The sequence below is a fragment of the Pelophylax lessonae genome (genome assembly GCF_965119305.1).
Source record: "Pelophylax lessonae genome assembly, chromosome: 6".
NCBI lineage: Eukaryota > Metazoa > Chordata > Amphibia > Anura > Ranidae > Pelophylax > Pelophylax lessonae.
The window spans coordinates 68,210,107-68,236,468 of record NC_138773.1 but is presented as its reverse complement, the minus strand read 5'-3'; the positions used below and the strand labels follow the sequence as shown (position 1 = coordinate 68,236,468).

The following is a 26,362-nucleotide window of genomic DNA, read 5'->3' as shown; positions in this document are numbered from 1 at the left end:
CCCTTACATCAGGTTCCCCATCAGAGTCCCCCCTTACATCAGGTTCCCCATCAAAGTCCCCCCTTACATCAGGGTCCCCATCAGAGTCCCCCCTTACATCAGGGTCCCCATCAGAGTCCCCCTTACATCAGGGTCCCCATCAGAGTCCCCCTTACATCAGGGTCCCCATCAGAGTCCCCCCCTTACATCAGGGTCCCCATTAGAGTCCCCCCTTACATCAGGGTCCCCATCAGAGTCCCCCTTACATCAGGTTTCCCATCAGAGTCCCCCCTTACATCAGGTTTCCCATCAGAGTCCCCCCTTACATCAGGTTTCCCATCAGAGTCCCCCCTTACATCAGGGTCCCCATCAGAGTCCCCCCCTTACATCAGGGTCCCCATCAGAGTCCCCCCCTTACATCAGGGTCCCCATCAGAGTCCCCCCCTTACATCAGGGTCCCCATCAGAGTCCCCCCCTTACATCAGGGTCCCCATCAGAGTCCCCCCCTTACATCAGGGTCCCCATCAGAGTCCCCCCCCCCCTTACATCAGGGTCCCCATCAGAGTCCCCCCCCCCTACATCAGGGTCCCCATCAGAGTCCCCCCCCTACATCAGGGTCCCCATCAGAGTCCCCCCCCCCTACATCAGGGTCCCCATCAGAGTCCCCCCCCCTTACATCAGGGTCCCCATCAGAGTCCCCCCCCCTTACATCAGGGTCCCCATCAGAGTCCCCCCCCTTACATCAGGGTCCCCATCAGAGTCCCCCCCCCTTACATCAGGGTCCCCATCAGAGTCCCCCCCCCCTTACATCAGGGTCCCCATCAGAGTCCCCCCCCTTACATCAGGGTCCCCATCAGAGTCCCCCCCCCTTACATCAGGGTCCCCATCAGAGTCCCCCCCTCTTACATCAGGGTCCCCATCAGAGTCCCCCCCCTTACATCAGGGTCCCCATCAGAGTCCCCCCCCCTTACATCAGGGTCCCCATCAGAGACCCCCCCTTACATCAGGGTCCCCATCAGAGTCCCCCCTTACATCAGGGTCCCCATCAGAGTCCCCCCTTACATCAAGATCCACATCAGAGATACCCCTTACATCAGGGTCCCCATCAGAGTCCCCCCCTTATATCAAGTTCCCCATCAGAGATACCCCTTACATCATGGTCCCCATCAGAGTCCCCCCTTACATCAGGGTCCCCATCAGAGTCCCCCCTTACATCAGTGTCCCCATAGGATTCCCCCCATAGCTAGGGTCAATGGGATAAACCATTGACCCTAGCTATGGACCAGAAAAAAACATTTAGGGGGCCAGATGTGGCTGAAGGGACCCCTGTTATATATGATTGAACATGGTACTATGATCTGGGGTTGTAGGAGGTCTTTGCCATAAGGTGTAAATATGCACAGCATACTCCAACATCATTGCACAGTTATTTCCTACTGTGGCCTCCTCCAATAAGGACAGGTCCAGTCACTGCTCCATCCAACACAGACAACACTGAAAGGCTCCTCTTTGGCCATTGGATAGCCATTGATGATGTAACTGCTGCACTTAGATGAGCCAGGATGTACATTGAACAATACACAGAAAAGAGAAGGCTGCTGGGAGTCGGGGAAAGGTGTTCTGGGAAACAATACATGTTTCTCTAACTCATAGAGATCTTTTATTGCAGGACTTTAGTTCCATGTTAAAGTTCTTTACATATCAACAAATTGGGTTTATTGGGTTTACAATGCATCACATTCATCTTACAAGACTTGAATGCCACGAGTCAGTACATACATAGGTGAATAGTCCAGTAAACCATCCTTGTACTGCACAAGCACATGTGTAAATGGAGAGCAAATGGGCAGTGATGGCGGGAATCAATGGATTGTAAGGACTTTATTGCATACAAAGCAGCCATTAAAGGAGCAGAAGACACTAGGAGTGAAGAGTAGAAGTGAGGAAAGTAAAGAAGAAGGTAGAGGTAGTTGCAATGGAGGAGTAGGACCTCTTTTCACACAGCTGTGAATTTTACCACCCATCTGAAAAGTGATCCATGGTGGATTGTGCTTCAGAGGTGGCTGAGCAGCAGTTTGCAGATGTTTAGGAGGTGATAGCGCCACCTTCTGAATGCCTGTTTTTTTTTTTTTTTGTTTTTTTTTTACGTTTAAATAGTGCACCGCCGCCTTGTGCCACATATTTTTGCACATGGTTGGGATGCAGGCTCTTTGATTCTAATGTGCCTGCCAAACACGACATGCTGATTGCTGAGTTAAATTTGAGGAACTATGACGCATCAAGGCAGCGTGAACAGACCTGAGGAGCTGCTGCGTACATTTGTAGGTAGGTGGTTGGGGACTGTAAGGTCACATTCACACCCGGGCATTTTGGAGCTTGAAAAAGTACATGAGTTACTTTCAGGCTACAAGCTTCAGGTGTTTTTGGCCCCATTTGGCTTCAATGGGAGGCCCCAGTAACTAGCTTTTCATTGGTTAAAATTCAGCTCAAGTTTGAATGCAGCCTAAAAAACACAGATCAACCACTTGTTTTTACTAACCCTTGGCCACCTATGTGAGTCTTATAGAAAGAAAAGAGGAGAGTTTGGTGACGGGTGCTTTTAGCGCAATTGGAGGCAACCATTGTGCATTTTCCTGTGGTCTTAAGGTGGGCCACCTTTTGCATTGTGCTGTGGGTGTTTTGAGGCCTTATTCAGGGCCACCATTGTGCATTGCTCCATGGCCTTCTTGAGGGCCACCATTGTGTATTGTCCCATTGCCTTCTTGAGGGCCACCATTGTGCATTGTCCCATGGCCTTCTTGAGGGCCACCATTGTGCATTGTCCCATGGCCTTCTTGAGGGCCACCATTGTGTCTTGTCCAACGACCTTCTTGGGGGCCACCATTGTGTCTTGTCCAACGACCTTCTTGGGGGCCACCATTGTGTCTTGTCCAACGACCTTCTTGGGGGCCACCATTGTGTCTTGTCCAACGACCTTCTTGGGGGCCACCATTGTGTCTTGTCCAACGACCTTCTTGGGGGCCACCATTGTGTCTTGTCCAATGACCTTCTTGGGGGCCACCATTGTGCATTGTCCCATGGCCTTCTTGAGGACCACCATTGTGCATTGTTCCATAGCCTTCTTGAGGGCCACCATTTTGCATTGTCCCATGGCCTTCTTGAGGGCCACTATTGTGCATTGTTCCATAGCCTTTTTTTGGGCCACCTTTTGCATTGTCCTCTAGCTGTTTTGAGGGCCACCATTGTGCATTTTCCTGTGGTCTTAATGAGGGCCACATTGTGCATTATCCTGTAGCTATTTTGTGGGTTACCATTGTCCCATGGCCCTTTTTTTTTTTTTTTTATAAACGTTTTATTGAGAAGAATAAAAATGCACATGTACAAGTGATGGCAACATAGTACAGTCAGCAGACACAAGTACAAATAACAGTATACATCCAAAAAAAAAACCATAGACTGTATCAAGGAGCAGGGAGATGCCATCTGCGGAAGATACTGAGGCATAAACAAAGCAAAAGTGACCCGGCCTCGTTAAATACGTGGCCAAGAATTCAGTATAGTATTGCAAGTGCGGAGGGCCGCTGCGGCTTAGGTGTCCCATGGCCCTTTTGAGAGTTACCGTTGTGCATTATCCTGTGGCCTTTTTGAGCACCACTAGTGTGCATTGTCCCATGGCCTTCTGCAGGGCCACCATAGTGCATTGTTCCATTGCCTTCTTGAGGGCCACCATTGTGCTTTATTCCATGGCCTTATTGATAAGGGACACCTTGTGCATTGTCCTGTGGCCTTTTTGAGCGCTACCATTCTCTGGTGGCCCTTTTGAGGGCCACCAATGTGCATTATCCTGTGGCCTTCTTGAGGGCCACCATTATACATTGTCCCAGGGCCTGCTTGGAGGCCACCCTTTTGCATTGTCCCCATGTCCTCTGATTGTAGGAGTTGCCCATCAAAAGTGGGTGAAAGGAAATAACTAATCCAAGGGGTCAATTGGTAACTGTCTAGCATTTTTGTGGTCATTTTTTTGTATATCGGGGTCTCCTTTATCCTGTTCTTTTTTTTTTTTTTGTGAGAATTAAGAGCATTTAAATGACTTTTCAATTGTTTTGAATTCACTAGGGACTATAAAAGTTGTATCCACCCCTCCTACTCCTGGCAGGGTATATCTCCTAAGAAGAAGCACCCTTTTCTTGCCAATGCCAGTGCAAAGCATCTCATTAGAATTGGGACCTATAGAAATTCACTTACACTCCGCAAAACCGACAAACACCTGACGTGACTCATAGAGCATCTTATTTAGCCGGCTATACTTGTCATAAACTCCTTTCACGGAACATATCCTATTGTTACACACAAATGGAACTTGTTTGACAAGTTTTCGACCCTACAAGCTGTGCCCCTCCCATGATCTTATTTCCTGGTAACTCCGGTTCCAAGGATTTATCATTCCTCAGATAAGACAGCAAATAAGGTGCAGAGAAGCACAAGACGTCTTTCATGGAAAGTTTTGTAAGAAAATGCCTCACCATTGTCCACAGCAACTAATCAGCTTAGGGGACATTTAGTGACAACCTTTCTGAAAATTGGATGGCTTTGGTGTGGCAGCTTCACTCAGAAATGTTGGCACACAATTTTCCAGCACTGATGCTTTTTTACTGCAGGTGTTAAAATGGAAGCTAAAACCTAGAATCAAAAATTAATAAATTGCAGCTTACTAGTCCTTGATGTGGTGGCTGAATTTGTTTTCTTATGCTTTATTTTCACCTGGTGATCCTGCAAATAACCCACTTCTTGTCACTGGCTGGCTATGTCTCTCCTGCGCTGCATCTATGGAGGAAGCAATGATTGTCACCCTAGGCTGCTCTCCTGACTACAATTATGTCCATATCTCTTTATCTCCGTTACATGGGGGAGCAGTTTGGTAGTTTACAGACGGTTGCTATTAAGGAAGGTATTCTTCGGTGCAGCTCACAGGAAGTGACGAGGAAACTGCATTTCTGGCAGGATCAACAGGGATTTTTCTGTACTTGCTAAAAATGTTCTTAGTTTGAACAAACAAGAAAACGAATGCAGGACTGCAAGCTGCAATATTATATTTATGTTTTTGGGTTTAGTTTAGGGATAGACCGATTATCGGCAAGGCTGATATAAATCGGGGGCCAATATGCGCTTTCCCCGATATATCAGTATCGGCCCCGGAACTGGCCAATATTGCCGATTATTTTTGTGTCATCATTCTGCCTTCTTAGGCCGCCTCTCTCGCCTTGGATCTTCTCCTTTATTGAACAGTCACACAGAGTTTATATACAGCATGGACCTCCCCCTCCTGATCAGATTACCACACACAGGTCAGGGGTTGCCTGATTACATTATCATATGCAGATGTAATTGTATACATAAATAAAATTAACCTGAACTAATTATCTAGCCATCTGGACAGAAACAATATGTGAGTTCATTAACATTTAACAAGGGGACAGATAGGATTAACCGGATCAACATCACATCTCAATACACAAACAATAGGGAGAGCCTGTCTCTGCCATTGAAGTACAATACACATTAGCATAAGTGTAAATACAGACCCAATTTGAAGCAATCCAAGCCATATTCTCAGTGTCTTTCACTCCCAGTGACGGTGAGTACCATCACATAAGCTTTCTAGGAGTGTTCATTCATTTCAAAACAAACGAATGTCCTGGCCAATGAAATGAATGAAAGCTCAAATGCCTGTTTGCGAAACGTGGCTTTAGGTGCTTTTTTTTTTAACGCTGCTTTTCTCCTGCCAGGAGAAAAAGTGTTCAGAAGAGCCTAGATTGCATGAGGCCTTTGAGTTCAGGCCCAGTCTGTTAAAGCAGAACTAAACTCACTCACATATTCTCTCATACCATCCCTCCTACACAAATGGTTACAAAATGTATTCTAACATTTACCATTTAAATGCATTTTGTGTAGATGTTTGGCCTGGGCTAGGCCCCAGTGCCTCCTAATATGTCTACATTTTACAGCTATCCTATGAGGCAGTGGGTTACTATGTTGCAATTCTGCGGTGCATATGTTGCCAAGCTTGACGGACTTCTGCACATGCACCTAAATAACCTCCAGGCTCTACATTGCCCATCTACCAGAAGCTAGTGTCATTGGTGCAGATGCCTGTAAATTTTCAGCTGCTCTCTCCCAGCTCCCAAATGCCTGAAAAGAGAGCAACAGTGCATCTTCGCACATGTGGGCTTTGTAAAATTGGTGGAGCGAAAGGAGGGGGGCAATCAGGAGCAGTTGAGTTCCCCTTTAAATTTATACTGCAAAGTTTAAAGAGGAAGTAAAGTCCAAAAAAAAATCAGAGAAAAAAAAAGCCCTGTAAAGAGAAAGGCATAATGAGCTAGTATGCATCGCATACTAGCTCATTATGTAGTACTTACCTTAAAACGAAGCCCCCGCCGTGCCGCCACCTCAGCGACAGGACGGCGACATGTCCTGCCGTCCCGCTTCCGGGTTCGCGTCCTCCGGCCATCTGATTGGCCGGAGGCGCGATTACATCACTCCCGCGCATGCGCGCGGGAGCCGCCGTTCACGGCACTGAGCTCTGAAGGAACGGCACGGGTGGCCGTTCCCTCAGAGCGCCTGCGCCGATGACCTCATCGGCAGTTTGCGCTGTAAATATCTCCTAAACGGTGCAAGTTTGGGAGATATTTATAGCACCTATAGGTAAGCCTTAATATAGGCTTACCTATAGGTAAAAGTTATACAAGAGGGTTTACAACCTCTTTAAGCTGCATTATAGCTTAAAGAGCCAGGAGCCTTCAAGTAGGGTTTATTTATGAGAAAGAGCAACTCATGACAATAACAGGAATGTATCTAAAGTACCCCTAGGGCAGTGATGGCGAAACTTGGCACCCCAGATGTTTTGGAACTACATTTCCCATGATGCTCAGCTACACTGCAGAGTAGGTGAGCATCATGGGAAATGTTGTAAAGACAAGAGAACGGTCGCCCAGGCGGGACTTTATATGATAACACAATATTGCTGCGCTAAAAAAAGATAATATAAATATATCTAAAAATGGGGGCGAAAAGCAGCCAACACAAATCCTGAAAAAACAGATCAAAGACAATATAATTCTAAATGTGGCGCTAATCTAAAAAACTGCTTGCACAGAATGTTCATATAGATCAAAGAGAGGAACAACAGTTCACAGGTGATCCGAATATATATATATATATATATATATATATATATATATATATATATATATATATATATATATATATATATAATGTGGAGATCTTTAGATGGATAGAAGTGAAGATCCTCAGTGGGAGAAAACCACCACCAAACACCCGTACACACTGATCCTTACCGGATATATATGACCCTCATCACAAAGGTCATATAGCGTTTTATGTATAGCGTATGTATCACAGGAAAACAGGATCCTCCACTCCTTAGGGCTCTTTCACACGGGTGGTCCGATCAGATCCGCCTGTCAGTTTTTCTACGCGGATCTGATCGGATGCCCCATTCAGCCCTATGTGACATGTCCGCTGACACCCGCTGCCATCCGCATCCGATCCTGTCCGTGAAATCCGGACGGATGGAAACCCTATTTTCCATCCGTCCTGGGGATCAAATCGGATGGGATCGGATGAGAGCGGACAGGCGGTCCGCTCTCATCCGATTCCCCATAGAAAGCAGCGGGGGGCTGTGACACCTCCCTCTCTGCACTGCAAGCGGAGACGGAGCTGTCATCTGCCGCCTCAGCGGGGATTGCGGATCGATCCCCGCTGAGCAGCACGGATCCGCCTACGGAGGCGGACCCTGTGAAAGAGCCCTTAGTCCCAGCTTATATCAAACGGTCGTCATCTCATAGGGCCCAAAAAAAGGAAACAGAACACCGCCTCATAGTGTAGCCTGTTATACAACTTTATTTGGCCCAAAAGCAATGTAAATAACTTACAGAATCACCACTGATAGTGAGCGTTGTGTGTTAATTCCTTCCGATGGTTTAATGCTGCTGCATCCCACCGACAAAATGGCCGCTGTGTCTCTTCCGCGTGTGGCGTGCGTCGCTGTAAGCCCCACGGCGACGCAGGCACGGTGGAGCTTACGGCGACGCACGCCACACGCGGAAGAGTCAGACTTCCCCGCTGACGAAGTCTACGACGCAACGCGTACGGGGGAGGAGCCTGCACGTCATCACGTCGATTCCCGGAGACCACAGGCAGCGTTTGATGCTCTGCTGAAGTGCTTTGAAATGTAAGTGTGATTTCACCATTTATGATTTAATAAATAGCCTTAAAATCAGAGAGCACTAGATCTTGCTTTTATTTTTCCACACCGATGCCATATAAACCTGGAGGGACTATGAGGAGGCGGTGATGGGAAGGCAAACCAGACTGCAGTGATTATCCCAGAGTGTGTATTGACTCTCAGGAGTCTGTTCCTAAGGTGAGCTGCTAATCTGTCACTAGTCACTAGGAGCGCCTGGAGTGAAGCATGCAGCACTTTTGATCACGTTTGTGGATGAAGATTTTTTGATTTTCTTTCAGTCACTATTTTCACTGAGGATTGGGACTATTAATATTATTGATTTTATAATCACGGCTCAGAAATTGATTTATCACTTTAGTATCACAGTTGATGGACTGATTTAGAGTTATTGTGATAACATTTTGTACACCAAACATATTTATTTATGTCCAATGAAAGACTTGGCGCAGCAATATTATTTTCTTTAACATGTCAGAAATAGGTCTGGTCTTGAAGTGGTTAAGATTTGGCCTTAAATTTTTCTCTGTGCTTTTAGGGCAAATTTACCTTTTTTTTTTTTTTTTTTTTTTTTTAAGCCTAGAGCACTTATTCATTGAATTATTCATTCAGCTTTCAAAGATTGTTGAACCAAAAATGTTTTTTAGGCAAATACATTTCTGCATAATTCTCAACCGACTTCTGTGAAATTACTCTTATACTATATGCTTTCTATTTCAGATCCCGTCATCCAAGTCCCGCTCTATGTCTCTGAGTAAGTATTTTTGCTGATGTATGAACAATGCAGGTAATGAAAAAAGGCAACTGTGTTGACCAATCAGAGTTAATCATGTCATAAATATAACTGAACTTTGGTTCATTCACTTTTTATAACTAAATGTTGTAAATTGTCTCTGGTGCCACATAAATTGTCTCTGGTGCCACATAGAGCAAAGCCTGAGACCTAAAATAATATTGATCGCTTTTTTTACATGACATGTTATGATACAGCAGGCCTCATTTATCAAGAATGTCTGTCTGTAGTACTTCAGAGCTATCAATCAATTTTTAGTCTTTCACAATCCACAGCTGCTATTGGGTACTGCAGACAGTCTTTATTTCAGACAGAAGATACATCAACATGTAGATAAAGGAAAGCCGGAAACGCGATCTTCCGCAAGGAATACATTTATTAATACAAGTATGGTACAAAATAATACAGGGCTTACGCGTTTCGGCATTTAGCCTTAGTCATAGCTAGTAATGGCCCTGTATTATTTTGTACACACCTGGATTGATAAATTTATTCATTGCTGAACATTGAGCTGGCGGCTTTCCTTTATCTACATGTTTGCTCGAGTACTAGGAGGACACAGCAAGCCAGTGCACGGACCGCTCACCACCTCGGGGAATTACTTCAGATGTTTTCTACTATATTTAAGAAGATACATCAACGTCTTGTGGTGGTATTGGTAAGGCTGTAGAGCAGTGTTTCTCAACCGTTATTCAGTCAAGGCACCCTTTAAACATTATGGACAGTCTCAAGGCACCCTTTAAAAAATATTGACAGTCTCGAGGAACCCCATTCTAAAATTTATTCTAATAGTTTAACATAAATCATCAACAACCACACAAGAAGGACACCTAACCTTAGAGGTGATTTATTCTTCCAAAACAAATACACCTTTGAAAGCTGGTACTGACCAGTATTCCAATGTTTCTCTTCTCCCTCAGTTTTTCTCCATCACTCAGCTAATGTGACCCCACGGTTGATGGAGAGAGGCAGGGAAGGGTCAAACAAGGATGCTATGCAGGCGACTGACATCCTCCTTACCAACTGATGATGCCATTGGTCGTTAGGAGGTTGGCAGCTAGAAGGCTGTAATAGTGCACAATGAAAACCTGTGACTTTGTGTAATTAAAAGGCAGGCTTCATCCATCGCTGGCTTGTATACAATTTTTGGGCAATTTTTTAGGCATTTTGCCAAGGCACCCATCAAGACACCCCTGGTTGAAAAAGGCTGCTGTAGAGGATAGTCGTAGTGTACTCTGATGATAAGTGACTCTTATCTGTGTTATAGACCCGCTTTTCTGCCGGACCCCAGTGATGGAAGCCTGTACATCCTGGGGGGAAGAAACAAGGAAGGACTCATGGTGAGTGCATACAGCTAATAAACCTATGCTGGCCATAGGACAAGGAGAAATGTGATTATCTTCAATCCCATTGGAACATACTGCTATACTTGTATGACTTATCTGACACATTGGTACGGTGTTTGCGCAATTCTTTGTGAAGCAGAAGGATCTGTACAGGTCACAGTCACTGATGGTTTTTCCTGTAAGTGGGGAAATCTTTGGTCACTTGCAATGTTAGAAGCAATAGTTTTCTCTACCAAGGTGTACCCATAAACAGCCTAATCCGTGTCAGATCAGGGGTGGGGTGGGGCAGTTATGGGCCCTACTTACTAAAGCTGATCACAGTTACATTTGTTTAGTGAGTGGTCCTGTTGGCCCACTTGCTCCTGAAATTCTTTGTTTAAAAAAAAAGTAGGAGCCGAGTGGAAAATTGTTGGCGGAACAGCGACTGCTTCCAATCAAGCCGCTGTTTGGGTATTCTGACAGCCCTCAGAGAATATACGACCAAAAAGGGGTTTTGTCCATCAGTGCTGAATAGTGTGGATGGAGGGGAGGAATCTGTTGTATTGCCAGCTTAAGTGTTTGTTACCCAAAAGAAAATGGATCCTGTTCCTTTAAAGCATGAAAAAATGGCACAGTGCTTGTGCTGTGTCATTTGGCCCCTTGTATAATATAAAATACGTGGCTGATTCTGCCTGGTTCTGCCCTCCCCCCCTGTAAACTGACCATGGTTTATCATGGCTGCTGAGCCCTGACACCGGGTCAGTTTACGTGCCTCCATCATCCACAGCTCTCCTCTGTCCTCTCCCCTTCCTACCTGTCAGCTCTTTCCGCTCCCATTCCTTCCCTCCTGCTGCAATCATAACTCAGTTTTCTTTCTACAATCCCCTCTGATATATCAAATGATATCCCCAGTGTATGTGTTTTTTTTAAAAAAAGCAGCTATATACCTTATTTTATAGCATCGCTTGCCGCTCACGTGACCAGCCACCTCTCTCCTCTCCTACTCCTGGCTGACGTCAGCAGTGGATTCTCAGCCCCGCCCCCTGTAGCTGTCAGGTCAGGAGTAGGGGAGAGGCGGTCGGTTACGTGAGTGCCGAGCGGCGCTATAAAATAAGGAATATAGCGGGTTATTTTTAAAAAACGACATACACTACAGACATTATTTACTATAACAGAGAGGATTGTACAAAGGACACTAAGTAGCTGAACAACCACTCTAAGGCTTAGTAAGGATATAAGCAGAGACAGCATATTTGAAGTAGACCTAAAAATAACAAAATAAGCTAGCTAGCTACTTCAAAGAAGTTTCGCCACAGTTTTTTTCTTCTGGCTCCTGTCCCCAATGTGACAAAAGGCATGATGCACTTTGTCTCATCTGTCTAGGTGGGCCTGTTCCTGTCTAGATGGGCCTGTTCCTTGAGATAATGTAGTTAGAAACACACACCCCACCTTCCCTCCTTGCTTTCTGGTTATGCATTAACCAAGGAGGTGAATATTAAAATTGGTATTGATGGCCAGAACTTGCCTCCGGGCTCCAGGCACTTCCCGAGGCAAGCGCCGTCACAGTCTGTGCAGGTTGAAGGGGGCATGTATGCCATAAGGACTCGTTTTTTTTATTTATTTAAGGTGATGTGTCCTGTGCATTACACATGGTTGCAGAATAGTTACGGCAAGGCCCAATTCACTTGAATTGGTTACTTCTGGTAGCGGTACTGCCTTCTAAATGTAACCTGTGTTATAAATTGCAGTGGCAGTGTGTACTAGCATGGCCACTGGTCTGTGCCTGGTCTCCCCACACATTTAGCACTAGAACAAAGCTCCAGTAGTGTGCTGTAGGTATACTTCTGGAAATGGTCTGATGTCTGCTAATGATGGTCAGCACACAAGCAACAGGCATGCCCCTCAGAATCATTAACTACACAGGGGTAGTGGCTACTGAGTATTGCCACCACTGCACTATGGTCACACCCACAAATCGGGCCTTGATAAGAGAAGCAACCTGGGACCTGGATGATAGTAGCTGCAGAATGGCTTTTCTGTAGAATCCAGCAGAGGATCATGGGAGAGGCAAAAAAAAAGATAATAGATGAATGTACTGAGATGTATTTGGTTTATTGACCATTATGGGCGTCTTTTTTTTCTTGACCAGTACTGAGTGGTCTCATTCTTTATTAAAGCAACAGTGTTGCAGAATTAAAAATAAAAATGAAAAGTTCCTGCTAAAGAAAAAAACAAATACTTACATATGTTTCAGGACAGGGCATAGTATTGAAGGTCAGTGGGTAGAATGACAGCGGGTAACGGGAGACGCAGGTATCTGATCCAGCCAGGTAAGAGTTCTGCCTGCGGGTTTTGCTCATCAGAAGCTAATTTTGCAAGGAACTTTTTTTTTTTTCTTTTTTTAATTTTTAATTCCAAGACATGGTTGCTTTAATTGATTTGAAAATGTATTACCGGATGTAGTTTCATGATTATATAAGACAACATAGCTTTACCTGATCCTCCTTCCTTATTTTGTAGAAATTACCCTTCACCATCCAGGAATTGGTCCAGTCCTCTCCCTGCCGTAGCTCTGATGGGATCCTATATACAGGTAACACAAAGGATAATGCAGCCACCGTGGTTTGTAAGAATTTTAAAGCAACTCTAGCACTTATTCGAAGGTATCTTTAAAGTGGTTGTAAAGGCTTCAGGTTGTTACCTTAAATAATTCTCTGGATTAAGATAAAAAAACTTTTATGCACAGCCCCCCTCCCTTTAAATAATTGCCTGAGCCCAATCTCTATCCAGCGATGTGCCCAAGAGCAGGAAAGCATTTTTCATTCTTTCACCTCAGACATTGGCTCCTGCTGCTATCAAGCAAATCCAGTGATGAGGGATCAGGGGGGCAGGTTTAAGCCCCATAGGAAGCCGCTTACTATGGTGGCTTATGGAGAAGGGTAGGAGGCAAGAGCACCAGTGGGGGAGCCTGGAAAAGGGAGGATCTGTGCAAAACCATTGCACAGTAAATTTACCATGTCTTTTATATATATATATATATATATATATATATACAGTGGGTACGGAAAGTATTCAGACCCCCTTAAATTTTTCACTCTTTGTTATATTGCAGCCATTTGCTAAAATCATTTAAGTTCATTCTTCTTCCTCATGAATGTACACATAGCACCCCATACTGACAGAAAAACACAGAATTGTTGACATTGTTGCTGATTTATTAAAAAAGAAAAACTGAAATATCACATGGTCCTAAGTATTCAGACCCTTTGCTGTGACACTCATATATTTAACTCAGGTGCTTTCCATTTCTTCTTATCATCCTTGAGATGGTTCTACACCTTCATTTGAGCCCAGCTGTGTTTGATTATACTGATTGGACTTGATTAGGAAATCCACACACCTGTCTATATAAGACCTTCCAGATCACAATGCATGTCAGAGCAAATGAGAATCATGAGGTCAAAGGAACTGCCTGAAGAGCTCAGAGACAGAATTATGGCAAGGCACAGATCCGGCCAAGGTTACAAAAAGATTTCTGCTGCACTTAAGGTTCCTAAGAGCACAGTGGCCTCCATAATCCTCAAACGGAAGACGTTTGGGACGACCAGAACCCTTCCTAGAGCTGGCCGTCCGGCCAAACTGAGCTATCGGGGGAGAAGAGCCTTGGTGAGAGAGGTAAAGAAGAACCCAAAGATCACTGTGGCTGAGCTCCAGAGATGCAGTCAGGAATTGGGAGAAAGTTGTAGAAAGTCAACCCTCACTGCAGCCCTCCACCAGTCGGGGCTTTATGGCAGAGTGGCCTGACGGAAGCCTCTTCTCAGTGTAAGACACATGAAAGCCCGCATGGAGTTTGCTAAAAAACACCTGAAAGACTCCAAGATGGTGAGAAATAAGATTCTCTGGTCTGTTGAGACCAAAATAGAACTTTTTGGCCTTAATTCTAAGCGGTATGTGTGGAGAAAACCAGGCACTGCTCATCACCTGTCCAATACAGTCCCAACAGTGAAGCATGGTGGTGGCAGCATCATTCTGTGGTGGTGTTTTTCAGCTGCAGGGACAGGACGACTGGTTGCAATCGAGGGAAAGATGAATGCGGCCAAGTACAGGGATATCCTGGACAAAAACCTTCTCCAGAGTGCTCTGGACCTCAGACTGGGCCGAAGGTTTACCTTCCAACAAGACAATGACCCTAAGCACACAGCTAAAATAACGAAGGAGTGGCTTCACAACAACTCCGTGACTGTTCTTGAATGATCCAGCCAGAGCCCTGACTTAAACCCAATTGAGCATCTCTGGAGAGACCTAAAAATGGCTGTCCACCAACGTTTACCATCCAACCTGACAGAACTGGAGAGGATCTGCAAGAAGGAATGGCAGAGGATCCCCAAATCCAGGTGTGAAAGACTTGTTGCATCTTTCCCAAAAAGACTCCTGGCTGTATTAGATCAAAAGGGGGCTTCTACTAAATACTGAGCAAAGGGTCTGAATACTTAGGACCATGTGATATTTCAGTTTTTCTTCTTTAATAAATCTGCAACAATGTCAACAATTCTGTGTTTTTCTGTCAGTATGGGGTGCTATGTGTACATTCATGAGGAAGAAGAATGAACTTAAATGATTTTAGCAAATGGCTGCAATATAACAAAGAGTGAAAAATTTAAGGGGGTCTGAATACTTTCCGTACCCACTGTATATATATATATATATATATATATATTCTCTTAGATTGTAAGCTCTAACGAGCAGGGTCCTCTGATTCCTACTGTATTAAAGTGTATTGTATTTGTACTGTCTACCCTCAAGTTGTAAAGGGCAGCGTTAACTGTCGGCGCTATATAAATACTATATAATAATAGTATATATATATATATATATATATATATATATATATATATATATATATATATATATATATATATATACACACACATATGTGTGTGTATATATATATATATTGACCCTCCCTTCTAGATTGTAAGCTCTACAGGGCCCTCTAGTTCCTCCTGTATTGAATTGTACTGTCTTCCCTCACATTGTAAAGCGCTGTGCAAACTGTTGGCGCTATATAAATCCTGTATAATAATAATAATTATATATATATATATATATATATATATATATATATATATATATATATAGACGTAACTGCAAGGTAGAAATAACTCTCCTGCTGCCCACATTGCTGAAGGTGCTTCTGAAACCAACTTTCAACCTCCATGTTAGTCTCTGATCAACCTTTGATATTCAGTCTCCTGGGTCCCTCACAACATTTACTGGTTCTTCCTGCTGACCTCAGATCATTATTGTGTTGTGTAATTAGTGGAGAGCAAACAGCTGGAATACATATAAATGTGTTTTTTTTTTTTTTAATTTACCTTAAAAAGGATTTGTGCCAGTCTTTCCTCTGCCACGCAGGTGGCACACACATGTCTTATTTCAGCTGTGTAGATTTCTACATTACCTCCCACCTGCTAATTGGATAATAGTCAGGCATCATCCATTGAGGCTGAACCAGAAAGTAGTGGTGAGACTTTCCTGACTGTGAAGTGTGTAAATCATAAGAATGACGAGCAGAATTAAAAAGCATTTGACAAATAAAACCGTAACTATTTTTTGAACTGTTTCTACTTTACCCAACAGTGTCTAATACATATTCATAGACCCGAGCTGTTGCCCATTTACTCTTCTTTGTTGATTCATTAAATAGCTCTGTAATTTGAGGCATCTTGGGAACTGAATTGCGTAAATGCCGGCTGTTAGTTCAGAGCCGGATTAGCAGCTGACATTCGGGGAACTCTTTCACAGTTCATACATTTGCTAAGGGAAAACTGATGAATAAATAGCCAGCAGCTTATTTGTATATAAATATACTTCAGACACTTTCATTATTACCACTTGGAGTTTGTACAAAGATACTTTATATAATGCTGCTTCACTACATAGACTCCTTCTGCTGTTTACAATTAGGAGGAAAAAACAGCTTCTCCGGAAACTGCCGCTAACTCATTTCCAAATTTTAGTGTAAGAAACCCATTTTATGTTCTGATTTTGTCATTTACAATGACCCATCAGTAGCTGCACTAGTCTACATGTGACGAATCACCTGTCACCAAGACTTCGTAGCTCTGCCAATTTTACAGCTTCCTCCACTCTGGAACCCGGAAGCTGGTATTCTAGCTGAGAATTGCACCCAAGAACTAGACAACACTATCTTAGGTGCAAACTGAAACTGACTTTATTGTAAATTCACACAGAATAAATTCCACACAAAATCAGGTAAGAGCTTGATCACATTATCCTAAACAATGCTAACTGTAAACAATAATATCAGTACATCTAAGGCTACATTCACACCTGAGCGTAGCGTTTCAGCGCGATTTTACCGCGATTTTTACCGCGATTTTTACCGCGATTTACAGGCGTTTTTTGTGCAGGCGTTTTTTGATTGAATAGATACCAATGGAAAACGCCTGTAATCTGCCCAGAAAGAAGCTCATGTACTTTTTTGAGTGTTGGGCGTTTTGCTTACAGCGTCAAAACGCTCAGATGTGAACAGGGGCCATTGAAATGAATAGGATTTGTCTTGTTGGACGTTTTGAGAGCTGATCCTAGAGCAGAAAAACTCCCCAAAAACGCCCCAAAACGCCTAGATGTGAACGGAGCCTAATGCACAGCTAACATAAACAGTACTTTTAATTAACATTAACATATAAACATCCCACAATAGTGTGGTAACATAGTAAAGTGGACACAATGCTAGTCACATCTCCAAGGGGATTAGCAAACAGGCAGAAACAATAGGTGGCTCAATTAACAATAGGAATTCAAACCTAGGAGGCACACAATGGGGAAATTATACCATAAGAGAAGGAAACTCTAATAAACAGATTACACATAACAACGAAAGACACCAACATCCAGGGCTGCTGTTAGAAATCACTGGGCCCCGTACAGACAGTGTTGCCAACCCCCCGGAGGGAAATTTACTGGCAGAATGTCCAAAATTTACGGACGGCACAAATTTTTTACTGGCACTGCAAAAATGTACATAAACAGGCTGTTTTCAGTGCTAAACCGTGCAAATATCAATACTTAAACTATAAACCTGTAGATAGTGCTATTAGCAATGTGTTTAGGTTAAACAAAAGTCAAAAACCATATTTCTCCATTTACATGAAGATCAGATTATTATAACCCAGCCAGCACAGCGTTCCCCCATATATCAGAGTGTGCAGGATTTCCCTTACAGTGTAACTCTGACATAAAGAGGAATGCTGCAGATCTTGATTTAAGGGGGAACTCTGATTTAAGAGGGGGCTCTGGTGACCAGAAACCGCCTTATATCAGAGTCCACTGCATTCCCCTTTACATCAGAGTTCCCTTTTACATCAGAGTCCGCAGAGTTCCCTCTTTGCACTGTAAGGGGAGAATCCTGCAGACTCTGATGTAGAGAGGAACATCAGGAACTCTGATGGGGGGGGGGGGGGGGACTCTGGTGACCAGAGACCACCTTCCACAGATTAATTACACTAAGGTAAGGGGGGGATTCCCTGCTATAAGGGGGAAACCTTTATATCAGTTCCCCCTTACATTATTGTATTCACCCAGCCCTTGCATCAGTGACCCCCCCTTAGCCTGGCCTGGCAGTGCTGTCACTTACCTGAGGGTGGTCAGAGGCTGCGGAAATGATACGGGAGGTGGTCAGATGCTGTGGACATCATACAGGAGGTGGTTAGAGGCTGCGAACATGATACCGGAGGAGGTCAGAGACTGCGAACGTTCTACAGGAGATGGTCAGAGGCTGCGCGGACATGGTACAGGAGGTATTTAGAGGCTGCAGACACCCCCCATTCCCCCCCCAACAGTAGTGTCCTAATCTGCTCCACTTCACCCTCCACATCAGTGTCCACCTCTGCCACCTTTTACATCACCCTCCCACAGCAGAGTCCTCCTCTGCCCACCTTCATATACCCTCTACAGCACTGTCCTTCTGTGCCCCCTTCAGCCCCCATAGTACTGTCCTTCTGTGTCCCCTTCAGCCCCCATAGTACTGTCCTGTGTCCCCTTCAGCCCCCATAGTACTGTCCTTCTGTGCCCCCTTCAGACCAAATAGTACTGTCCTTCTGTGCCCCCTTCAGCCCCCATAGTACTGTCCTTCTGTGCCCCCTTCAGACCAAATAGTACTGTCCTTCTGTGTCCCCTTCAGACCCCATAGTACTGTCCTTCTGTGCCCCCTTCAGCCCCCATAGTACTGTCCTTCTGTGTCCCCTTCAGCCCCCATAGTACTGTCCTTCTGTGCCCCCTTCAGCCCCCATAGTACTGTCCTTCTGTGCCCCCTTCAGCCCCCATAGTACTGTCCTTCTGTGTCCCCTTCAGCCCCCATAGTACTGTCCTTCTGTGTCCCCTTCAGCCCCCATAGTACTGTCCTTCTGTGCCCCCTTCAGTCCCCATAGTACTGTCCTTCTGTGCCCCCTTCAGCCCCCATAGTACTGTCCTTCTGTGCCCCCTTCAGCCCCCATAGTATTGTCCTTCTGTGCCCCCTTCAGCCCCCATAGTACTGTCCTTCTGTGCCCCCTTCAGACCAAATAGTACTGTCCTTCTGTGTCCCCTTCAGACCCCATAGTACTGTCCTTCTGTGCCCCCTTCAGCCCCCATAGTACTGTCCTTCTGTGTCCCCTTCAGCCCCCATAGTACTGTCCTTCTGTGTCCCCTTCAGCCCCCATAGTACTGTCCTTCTGTGTCCCCTTCAGCCCCCATAGTACTGCCCTTCTGTGACCCCTTCAGCCCCCATAGTACTGTCCTGTGTCCCCTTCAGCCCCCATAGTACTGCCCTTCTGTGACCCCTTCAGCCCCCATAGTACTGTCCTTCTGTGCCCCCTTCAGCCCCCATAGTACTGTCCTTCTGTGCCCCCTTCAGACCAAATAGTACTGTCCTTCTGTGTCCCCTTCAGCCCCCATAGTACTGTCCTTCTGTGACCCCTTCAGCCCCCATAGTACTGTCCTTCTGTGCCCCCTTCAGACCCCATAGTACTGTCCTTCTGTGTCCCCTTCAGCCCCCATAGTACTGTCCTTCTGTGTCCCCTTCAGCCCCCATAGTACTGCCCTTCTGTGACCCCTTCAGCCCCCATAGTACTGTCCTGTGTCCCCTTCAGCCCCCATAGTACTGCCCTTCTGTGACCCCTTCAGCTCCCATAGTACTGTCCTTCTGTGCCCCCTTCAGCCCCCATAGTACTGTCCTTCTGTGCCCCCTTCAGACCAAATAGTACTGTCCTTCTGTGTCCCCTTCAGCCCCCATAGTACTGTCCTTCTGTGTCCCCTTCAGACCCCATAGTACTGTCCTTCTGTGCCCCCTTCAGACCCCATAGTACTGTCCTTCTGTGTCCCCTTCAGAATCAGCCCCCACAGGCACTGTCATTCCCTGTCCCCTTTAGTCCTCACAGGCACTGTAATTCCCTGTCCCCTTTAGTCCCCACAGGCACTGTCATTCCCAATTTCCCTGTCCCCTTTAGTCCCCACAGGCACTGTCATTCCCTGTCCCCTTTAGTCCCCACAGGCACTGTCATTCCCTGTCCCCTTTAGTCCCCACAGGCACTGTCATTCCCAATTTCCCTGTCCCCTTTAGTCCCCACAGGCACTGTCATTCCCAATTTCCCTGTCCCCTTTAGTCCCCATAGGCACTGTCATTCCCTGTCCCCTTTAGTCCCCAGAGGCACTGTCATTCCCTGTCCCCTTTAGTCCCCATAGGCACTGTCATTCCCTGTCCCCTTTAGTCCCCACAGGCACTGTCATTCCCTGTCCCCTTTAGTCCCCATAGGCACTGTCATTCCCTGTCCCCTTTAGTCCCCACAGGCACTCTCATTCCTCCCTGTCCCCTTTAGTCCCCACAGGCACTGTCCTTCTCTGGCTCTGCCGGGTCTGCCCCCTTCTCACAAGTTCCATGAGTGTCCTCGGCTCCTGAGTCCTGACTGTGTGCTCCTCTTCTCTAGCCACAGCTACTCTCACCGTGGATCCGATAGGCTCAGGCTGGGGGAGGTAGCGGCCGCGGCGGCAGTGGCGGGAACATTCTGGGCGGACCATGGGCAGGGCACAGGCAGAGGCAGTCAGGCGGGGGAGGAGGAGATGATGACGAGACTCACTGACTGTTAGAGTGTCCGGCGATGGGACCGAGGCGCACGCCGCGCATGCGCAGTCAGATTGTCTCGCCGAAGCCATTGTTTTAACGGGCACTTTTCTCCTGCTACGGGCATTTACGGGCAGGAGAAAAGTGCCCCGAATTTACGGACTGTCCGTGAAAAAACGGACGGTTGGCAACACTGCGTACAGACTACCTGGCAGGGCCCCCCCAAGAAAATACTAAAGATATATTTAGCTACAATTACAACAAAATCACTATTAGCAGACACAAAAATAACATAACTTGCATAATTCCTGCTAAATCTAAAAAAAAAAAACTATGTTAAATAAAAAAGATGAGATGAGAAAAATATACAGGCTGGGCAGTTGGAGCTCAGTGATCAGAGAGACAGAGAGAAAGAAACAAAGTTACAATTTACATATAAACTCCTGAGCAGAGATAAGTGCCTTGGGCACACAAGGGAGGGGGATTAGTGAGGGACGACTGTCTCTTTCTCAACAGATAAAAGCTGATAGCAGGGAGAGGGACAGATCAGATTCAGGTGCTGGAGGAAGATTTCTGTATTTGTTGTCCATCACTATTCCCCCTCTCTGTGTGGGCCCCCCTGTGTGCTCGGGCCCCCTACAAGAGGGCTGGTGGTCCCCCCCTATCAGCGGCCAACATCAGGTTGTTTTAAACTGATTATATTACCATCTGTTCTTAGTCCCCACAGAGGCCCCAAAACCTGTATCAATGTGCTAGGTTCCCAGAGTCAATGTGTTTTTGGGGAAACATGGACCCGAATCCAAAGCAATACAACTCCAATAGTCCCCCAGGCACAGGTTCAGGTGCACCTATAGCAAGCTGCTTGCTGTGGGGGGACTCGGCAGGAGGGAGGGGCCAGGAGCACCAGCGAGGAGGAGAATCAGGGCTGCTTTGTGTAAAGCCTACTGCACAGAGCAGGTAAGTATAACATGTTAGTTATTTTTAAACCACAACAAAAAAAAAAGACTTTAGGCTCCTTTCACACTTATGCGATGCGATTTTGCGGCGCGATTTTGACGCGACTTTGCCGCCATTTTGACGCAATTTTGAAAGCAATGGCTATGGCTCAAAACGCAATCAAATCGTGGCAAAGTAGTGCAGGAACTACTTTGAAGTCGGTGCGACTTCAAAACGCACTGATATGAATGGGGCTCATTGAAAATAATAGAAAACGACTTGTCATGCGATTTTGCGGTCCAAAATCGCGGGACAAGTCGCACTAGTATCACTTGAGGCTTTGACTATAAAACCTGGAAGGTGATTGGTTTCTATGCAGAGCTGCACCAGATTTTGCACTCTCCTGGTTTTAGTAAATCAGCCCCCATTATGTCTCATTTCTGATTACTCTCTATATGAACAAAGACGCTTCTTACTTTTGAGGTCCATTGTTGTTCTTTGGTGCAGGTAAGAAGCAGGATTCCTGGTTTGTGGTCGATCCGAAATCTGGAGAGAAGCAGACAACTCTGTCCACAGAGTCATCAGACGGATTGTGCCCATCCTCCCCTCTGCTGTATATTGGACGCACACGTAAGTTGACCGGGTTTGCCTATAGCTGCCTATGAATCCACTTTATCACAGCCAACTTTTGTAACTGTTATCAAATGCGCAAATCCTGATGAGGACAATATCCTTGTCATATGAGGAATGCATAAGCATCTCAGTGTATTCAGCAGTGGGATCGTTGTACCTTGTGCCCTGGGCTGATTTTAGTATATGCACCCCCCTGCCAGTTCAATTATATCATGTTTTACAGTCAGCACACACAGCCATGTCCTTGATTGCAGGTGCATGGAGTGTGCATACATTTGTGTATGATCACTTAACCACTTCTGGACCGGAAGATTTTCCCCCTTAATGACCAGGCCATATTTGCGATTCGGCACTGCGTTACTTTAACGGACAATTGCGCGGTCATGCAGCGCTGTACCCAAATAAAATTGATGTCCTTTTTTAACCACAAATAGAGCTTTCTTTTGGTGGTATTTGATCACCTGTGCAATTTTTATTTTTTGCGCTATAAACAAAAAAATAGCGACAATTCAGATTTTTTTTTTTTTTGCCATCTGTGTCCTTTTGGGGGAGATTTCTTCTCACTTCCTGTCCAATAGCCAAGCAGGAAGTGAAAGGAAATCCCTGCAAATTAAAGCGATATTAAAGCCTTTTTTTTTTTTAAATAACAAACATGTTATACTTTCCTGCTCTGTGCAATGGTTTTGCACAAAGCAGCCAGAATCCTCCTCCTCCTAGGGTCCCACAACGGTGCACCTGGCTCCTCCCTTCTGCTGAGTACCCCCTCAACAACTCAACAAAACAACAAGCAGACACACTCCCGACCCGCAGCTCTGTGTGTCCATTCACATACGGAGCCGTGGCTCGGCCCTGCCCCCTCCGTCTCCTGATTGGCCAATGACTCCCGTCAATCAGGAGTGCAAGTCCCCGGATAAGCAAGGCTCTCGTGGACATCACTGGATCAAGAGGGGACTCAGGTAACTACTGCTGCACACAGAAGGTTTTTTACCTTCATGCATAGAATGCATGAAGTTAAAGAACCTTGTGCCTTTACAACCACTTTAACCACTTGCCGACCGCCGCACGACTATCAGCCCCTCACAGGCAAAGTGACGTAGGGCTACGTCACTAGCTTGTGAGGGTCTAGGGAGTGAGCGCGCGCCGCCGGAGGCGCGCTCCCGCGTGGTCACGGACCCCCCCGCGCGTGTGACCGGCGGACCCGATGTCCGCCGGCCACTCTGCGATCGGCGGGGGAGAGGGAGAAAGTCAGGCAGCTTGTGTAAACAAGCTGCCTGTCATTCTCCCCTCTGTATGAGAGATGATCATATGGATCTACTATGTAGATCCGTTGATCACTCTGCATACAGCTGAAGCCACAGCCAATCACAGTTAGAATCACGCCCCTAGGGACACACACAGCCCCTCCCTCTCAAATAAAGTTAACCCCTTCACTACCAGTGTATTTTTACAGTAACAGTGCATATATATAGCACTGATTACTGTAGAAATGTCACTGGTAACCCCAAAAGTGTCAAAAATGTCAGTCAAGGGTCCAATCTGTCCGCCGCAATGTCGCAGTACCGCAAAAAAAATCGCAGATCGCCGCCATTACACGTAAAAAAAAAACAACAAAAATGACAAAAATCTTTCCCTTAGTTAGTAAACGCAATAACTTTTGCGCAAACCAATCAAAATACGATTTTTGCAATTTTTTTTACCAAACATAGGTAGCATAAAACAAATTGGCCGAAAATGTTAAAAAATTTAGATTTTTACATTTTTTTTTGGGGGGAATTTCATATAAAAAAAGGGAAAAATATTGCTATTTTTGCAAAATTTACGCTCTTTTTTTGTTTATAGCGCGTGATCAAAAAATCGCACAGGTGATCAAATACCGCCAAATGAAAGCTCTGTTTGTGGGAAAAAAGGACGCCAAATTTGTTTAGGTACAGCGTCGCACGACCGCGCAATTGTCCGTTAAAGTCACGCAGTGCCGAATCGCAAAATACCCCCTGGTCAGGAAGGGGGTAAAATCTTCCGGGGCTTAAGTGGTTAAGGGAATTCCTTGGGGACCCCCAAGTCACAAGAACTAGTGTCCCCATTGGAAGATTTCCCCTTTATTATCTTTCTGGGGACCCCCCAGGTCACCAGAACTAGTGTCCCCATTGGAAGATTTCCCCTTTATTATCTTTCTGGGGACCACCCAAACTTTAGAATTTTCTTTCACTTTTAATAGTAATGGTAAACAGAACAAATAGGGTGAATCTCCTTAGCGGGGACACAGACCACAATAAAAACTGACAAGTGTATTAATCCCTCTGCACCCTATATAATACTTTAAAAAAAGTTTTGCATTTATTTGTACCTAAAATGGACCCAAATAGGCAGATACCAGAAAAATCTGTATTGTGGTTTTCTGCTTGAAACCGTTTCAGAAGGCATGTTAGGCCAGTATTAACAAGCGCACCAAAGGACCATACATGTGCTTTTCACCATTTTTTTATAAATCGCACAGCGAGTCAAAAAAATGGTCACCTGCTTACGCATTTTGGCCAATCCTGGCCTTAGCCACAGCACATAGGGTTATGACTAAGGTCAGGACTGGTTAAACACTATTTTACTGTGTGAATAAAGTGGTTCTAAAGCCTAAACATTTTTTACCTTGAAGTGATTCTAAAGGTTTTCATAAAAAAACAAAAAAAACAAAACCAAACATATTATACTTGCATGCTCTGTGCAATGGTTTTGCACAAAGCAGCCCAGATCCTCTTCTTTTTGGGTCCCCTGCCGGCGCTCCTGGCTCCTCCCCCTGCTGAGTGCCCGCAATAGCAAGCCTCCTCTGAGTGCCTCCCGAGCTGCGCTCCTGTTAATGGACAATTGTCCATTCACACACAGAGCATTGCTCAGCCCTGCCCCCCACTCTCTATCCATTGACCACTCGCTGTGATTGACAGCAGCAGAAGCCAATGGCTCCTACTGCTGTGTGAGTCAATGAGAAGATGGAGACCCGGGAGAGCTGCGGCTCTCTTGCACATCGTTGGATTGAAATGAGGCTCAGGTAAGTATTAGTTGGGGCTGCACCCAGAAGGTTTTTTACCTTAATGCAGGGGTCTCCAAACTTTCTAAACAAAGGGCCGGTTTATTGTCCTTTAAACTTTATGGGGGCCGGACTGTGGCCAGTGGGAGTAGAAAATGTTTTGGCGTCAGTAGAAGTAAACAATGCCCCATCTTTGGTATTAGGGGGAGGAATAGTGCCCCATCATTGGTGTCAGTGGGAGGAATAGTGTCCCAATGGTATTGTCAGTGGGAGGAATAGTGACCCATCACTGGTGTCATTGGGAGGAATAATGATCCATGGTTGGCATCAGTGGCAGAAATTATGCCCCATTATTAGTGTCAGTGGGGGAAATAGTGTCCTTTATCAGAGGGAAGAATAATGCCCCCAAGGGCCCGATAAAGATACACAGAGGGCCACATCTGGCCCCCGGGCCGCAGTTTGGAGACCACTGCCTTAATGCATACCCTCTGCCTTTAGAACCACTTTAATGCATTCCCTGCATTAAGGTAAAAAATGTTTAGGTAACATTATCGCCCCCTCACAACCCTTATACGGAGCCCCCACTCGATCCAGCGCTGTGCCTGTGTGTTGCCGCTCTCTCCTCTCTCTTCTTGGCCTCACAGGCTTTGCTGAGGCATCAGGAGCCATTGGCTCCCACAGCTGTCAGTCTAATTCTGTGACATGGGAGAAGGGGGTGGGGCTGTGTCACGCTATCTGTGTCTATGGACTCAAACAGCGCGACTTGGGTGCAAGGTCACAGTTCCTTTGGGGTTCAACCGAGAAGAGCAGGAGCTGAGAGCGCCAGCGGGGGACATAAGAAGAGGAGATTTGGGTCTGCTCTGTGGAAAACCATTGCACAGAACAGGTATATATGACAGGTTTTTTTTTAAAATTTTACTTTAGTGTCATTTTATTAAAGATCAGTGGAGTGGACATATTAAATGTGCTGGCTGTTTGTTAAATGTATCAAGTACCAGAGGAGAGGTGTAGCCGAGCACCAGCTCCGTCCAACATGCCTTGTCATTTGTTTCATATTACTGTGACTGTTTAATTATTTGAAAGCTTTATTAAAGCGGAGTTCCCCCCAAAAGTGGAACTTTCGTTCACTTGTTTTCTCCCCCCTTCCGTTGCCACATTTGGCACCTTTCAGGGGGGAGGGAGGAACGGGTACCGGTTTTTGACAGGTACCCTTCCCCACTTCCGGCACCGCGACATAGTCCCTTGGAAGCTCTGCCCCCTCCTCCACCGCCGAGCCAGTAGGAATGCGCAGTGCGCT

General features: G+C 45.7%; 1 protein-coding gene across 1 annotated transcript in view; it reads left to right on the top strand.

The window, feature by feature from the left end:
- The window catches only part of ERN2 (endoplasmic reticulum to nucleus signaling 2), an 82,610-nt gene that overhangs the window by 19,673 nt on the left and 36,575 nt on the right, over nt 1-26,362 (top strand). The window contains exons 3-6 of the mRNA XM_082260359.1: nt 8,963-8,996; nt 10,303-10,375; nt 12,881-12,953; nt 21,924-22,046. Of these exons, the coding sequence (XP_082116485.1) occupies nt 8,963-8,996; nt 10,303-10,375; nt 12,881-12,953; nt 21,924-22,046 (303 nt within the window). The remainder of the gene's footprint in view (nt 1-8,962; nt 8,997-10,302; nt 10,376-12,880; nt 12,954-21,923; nt 22,047-26,362) is intronic.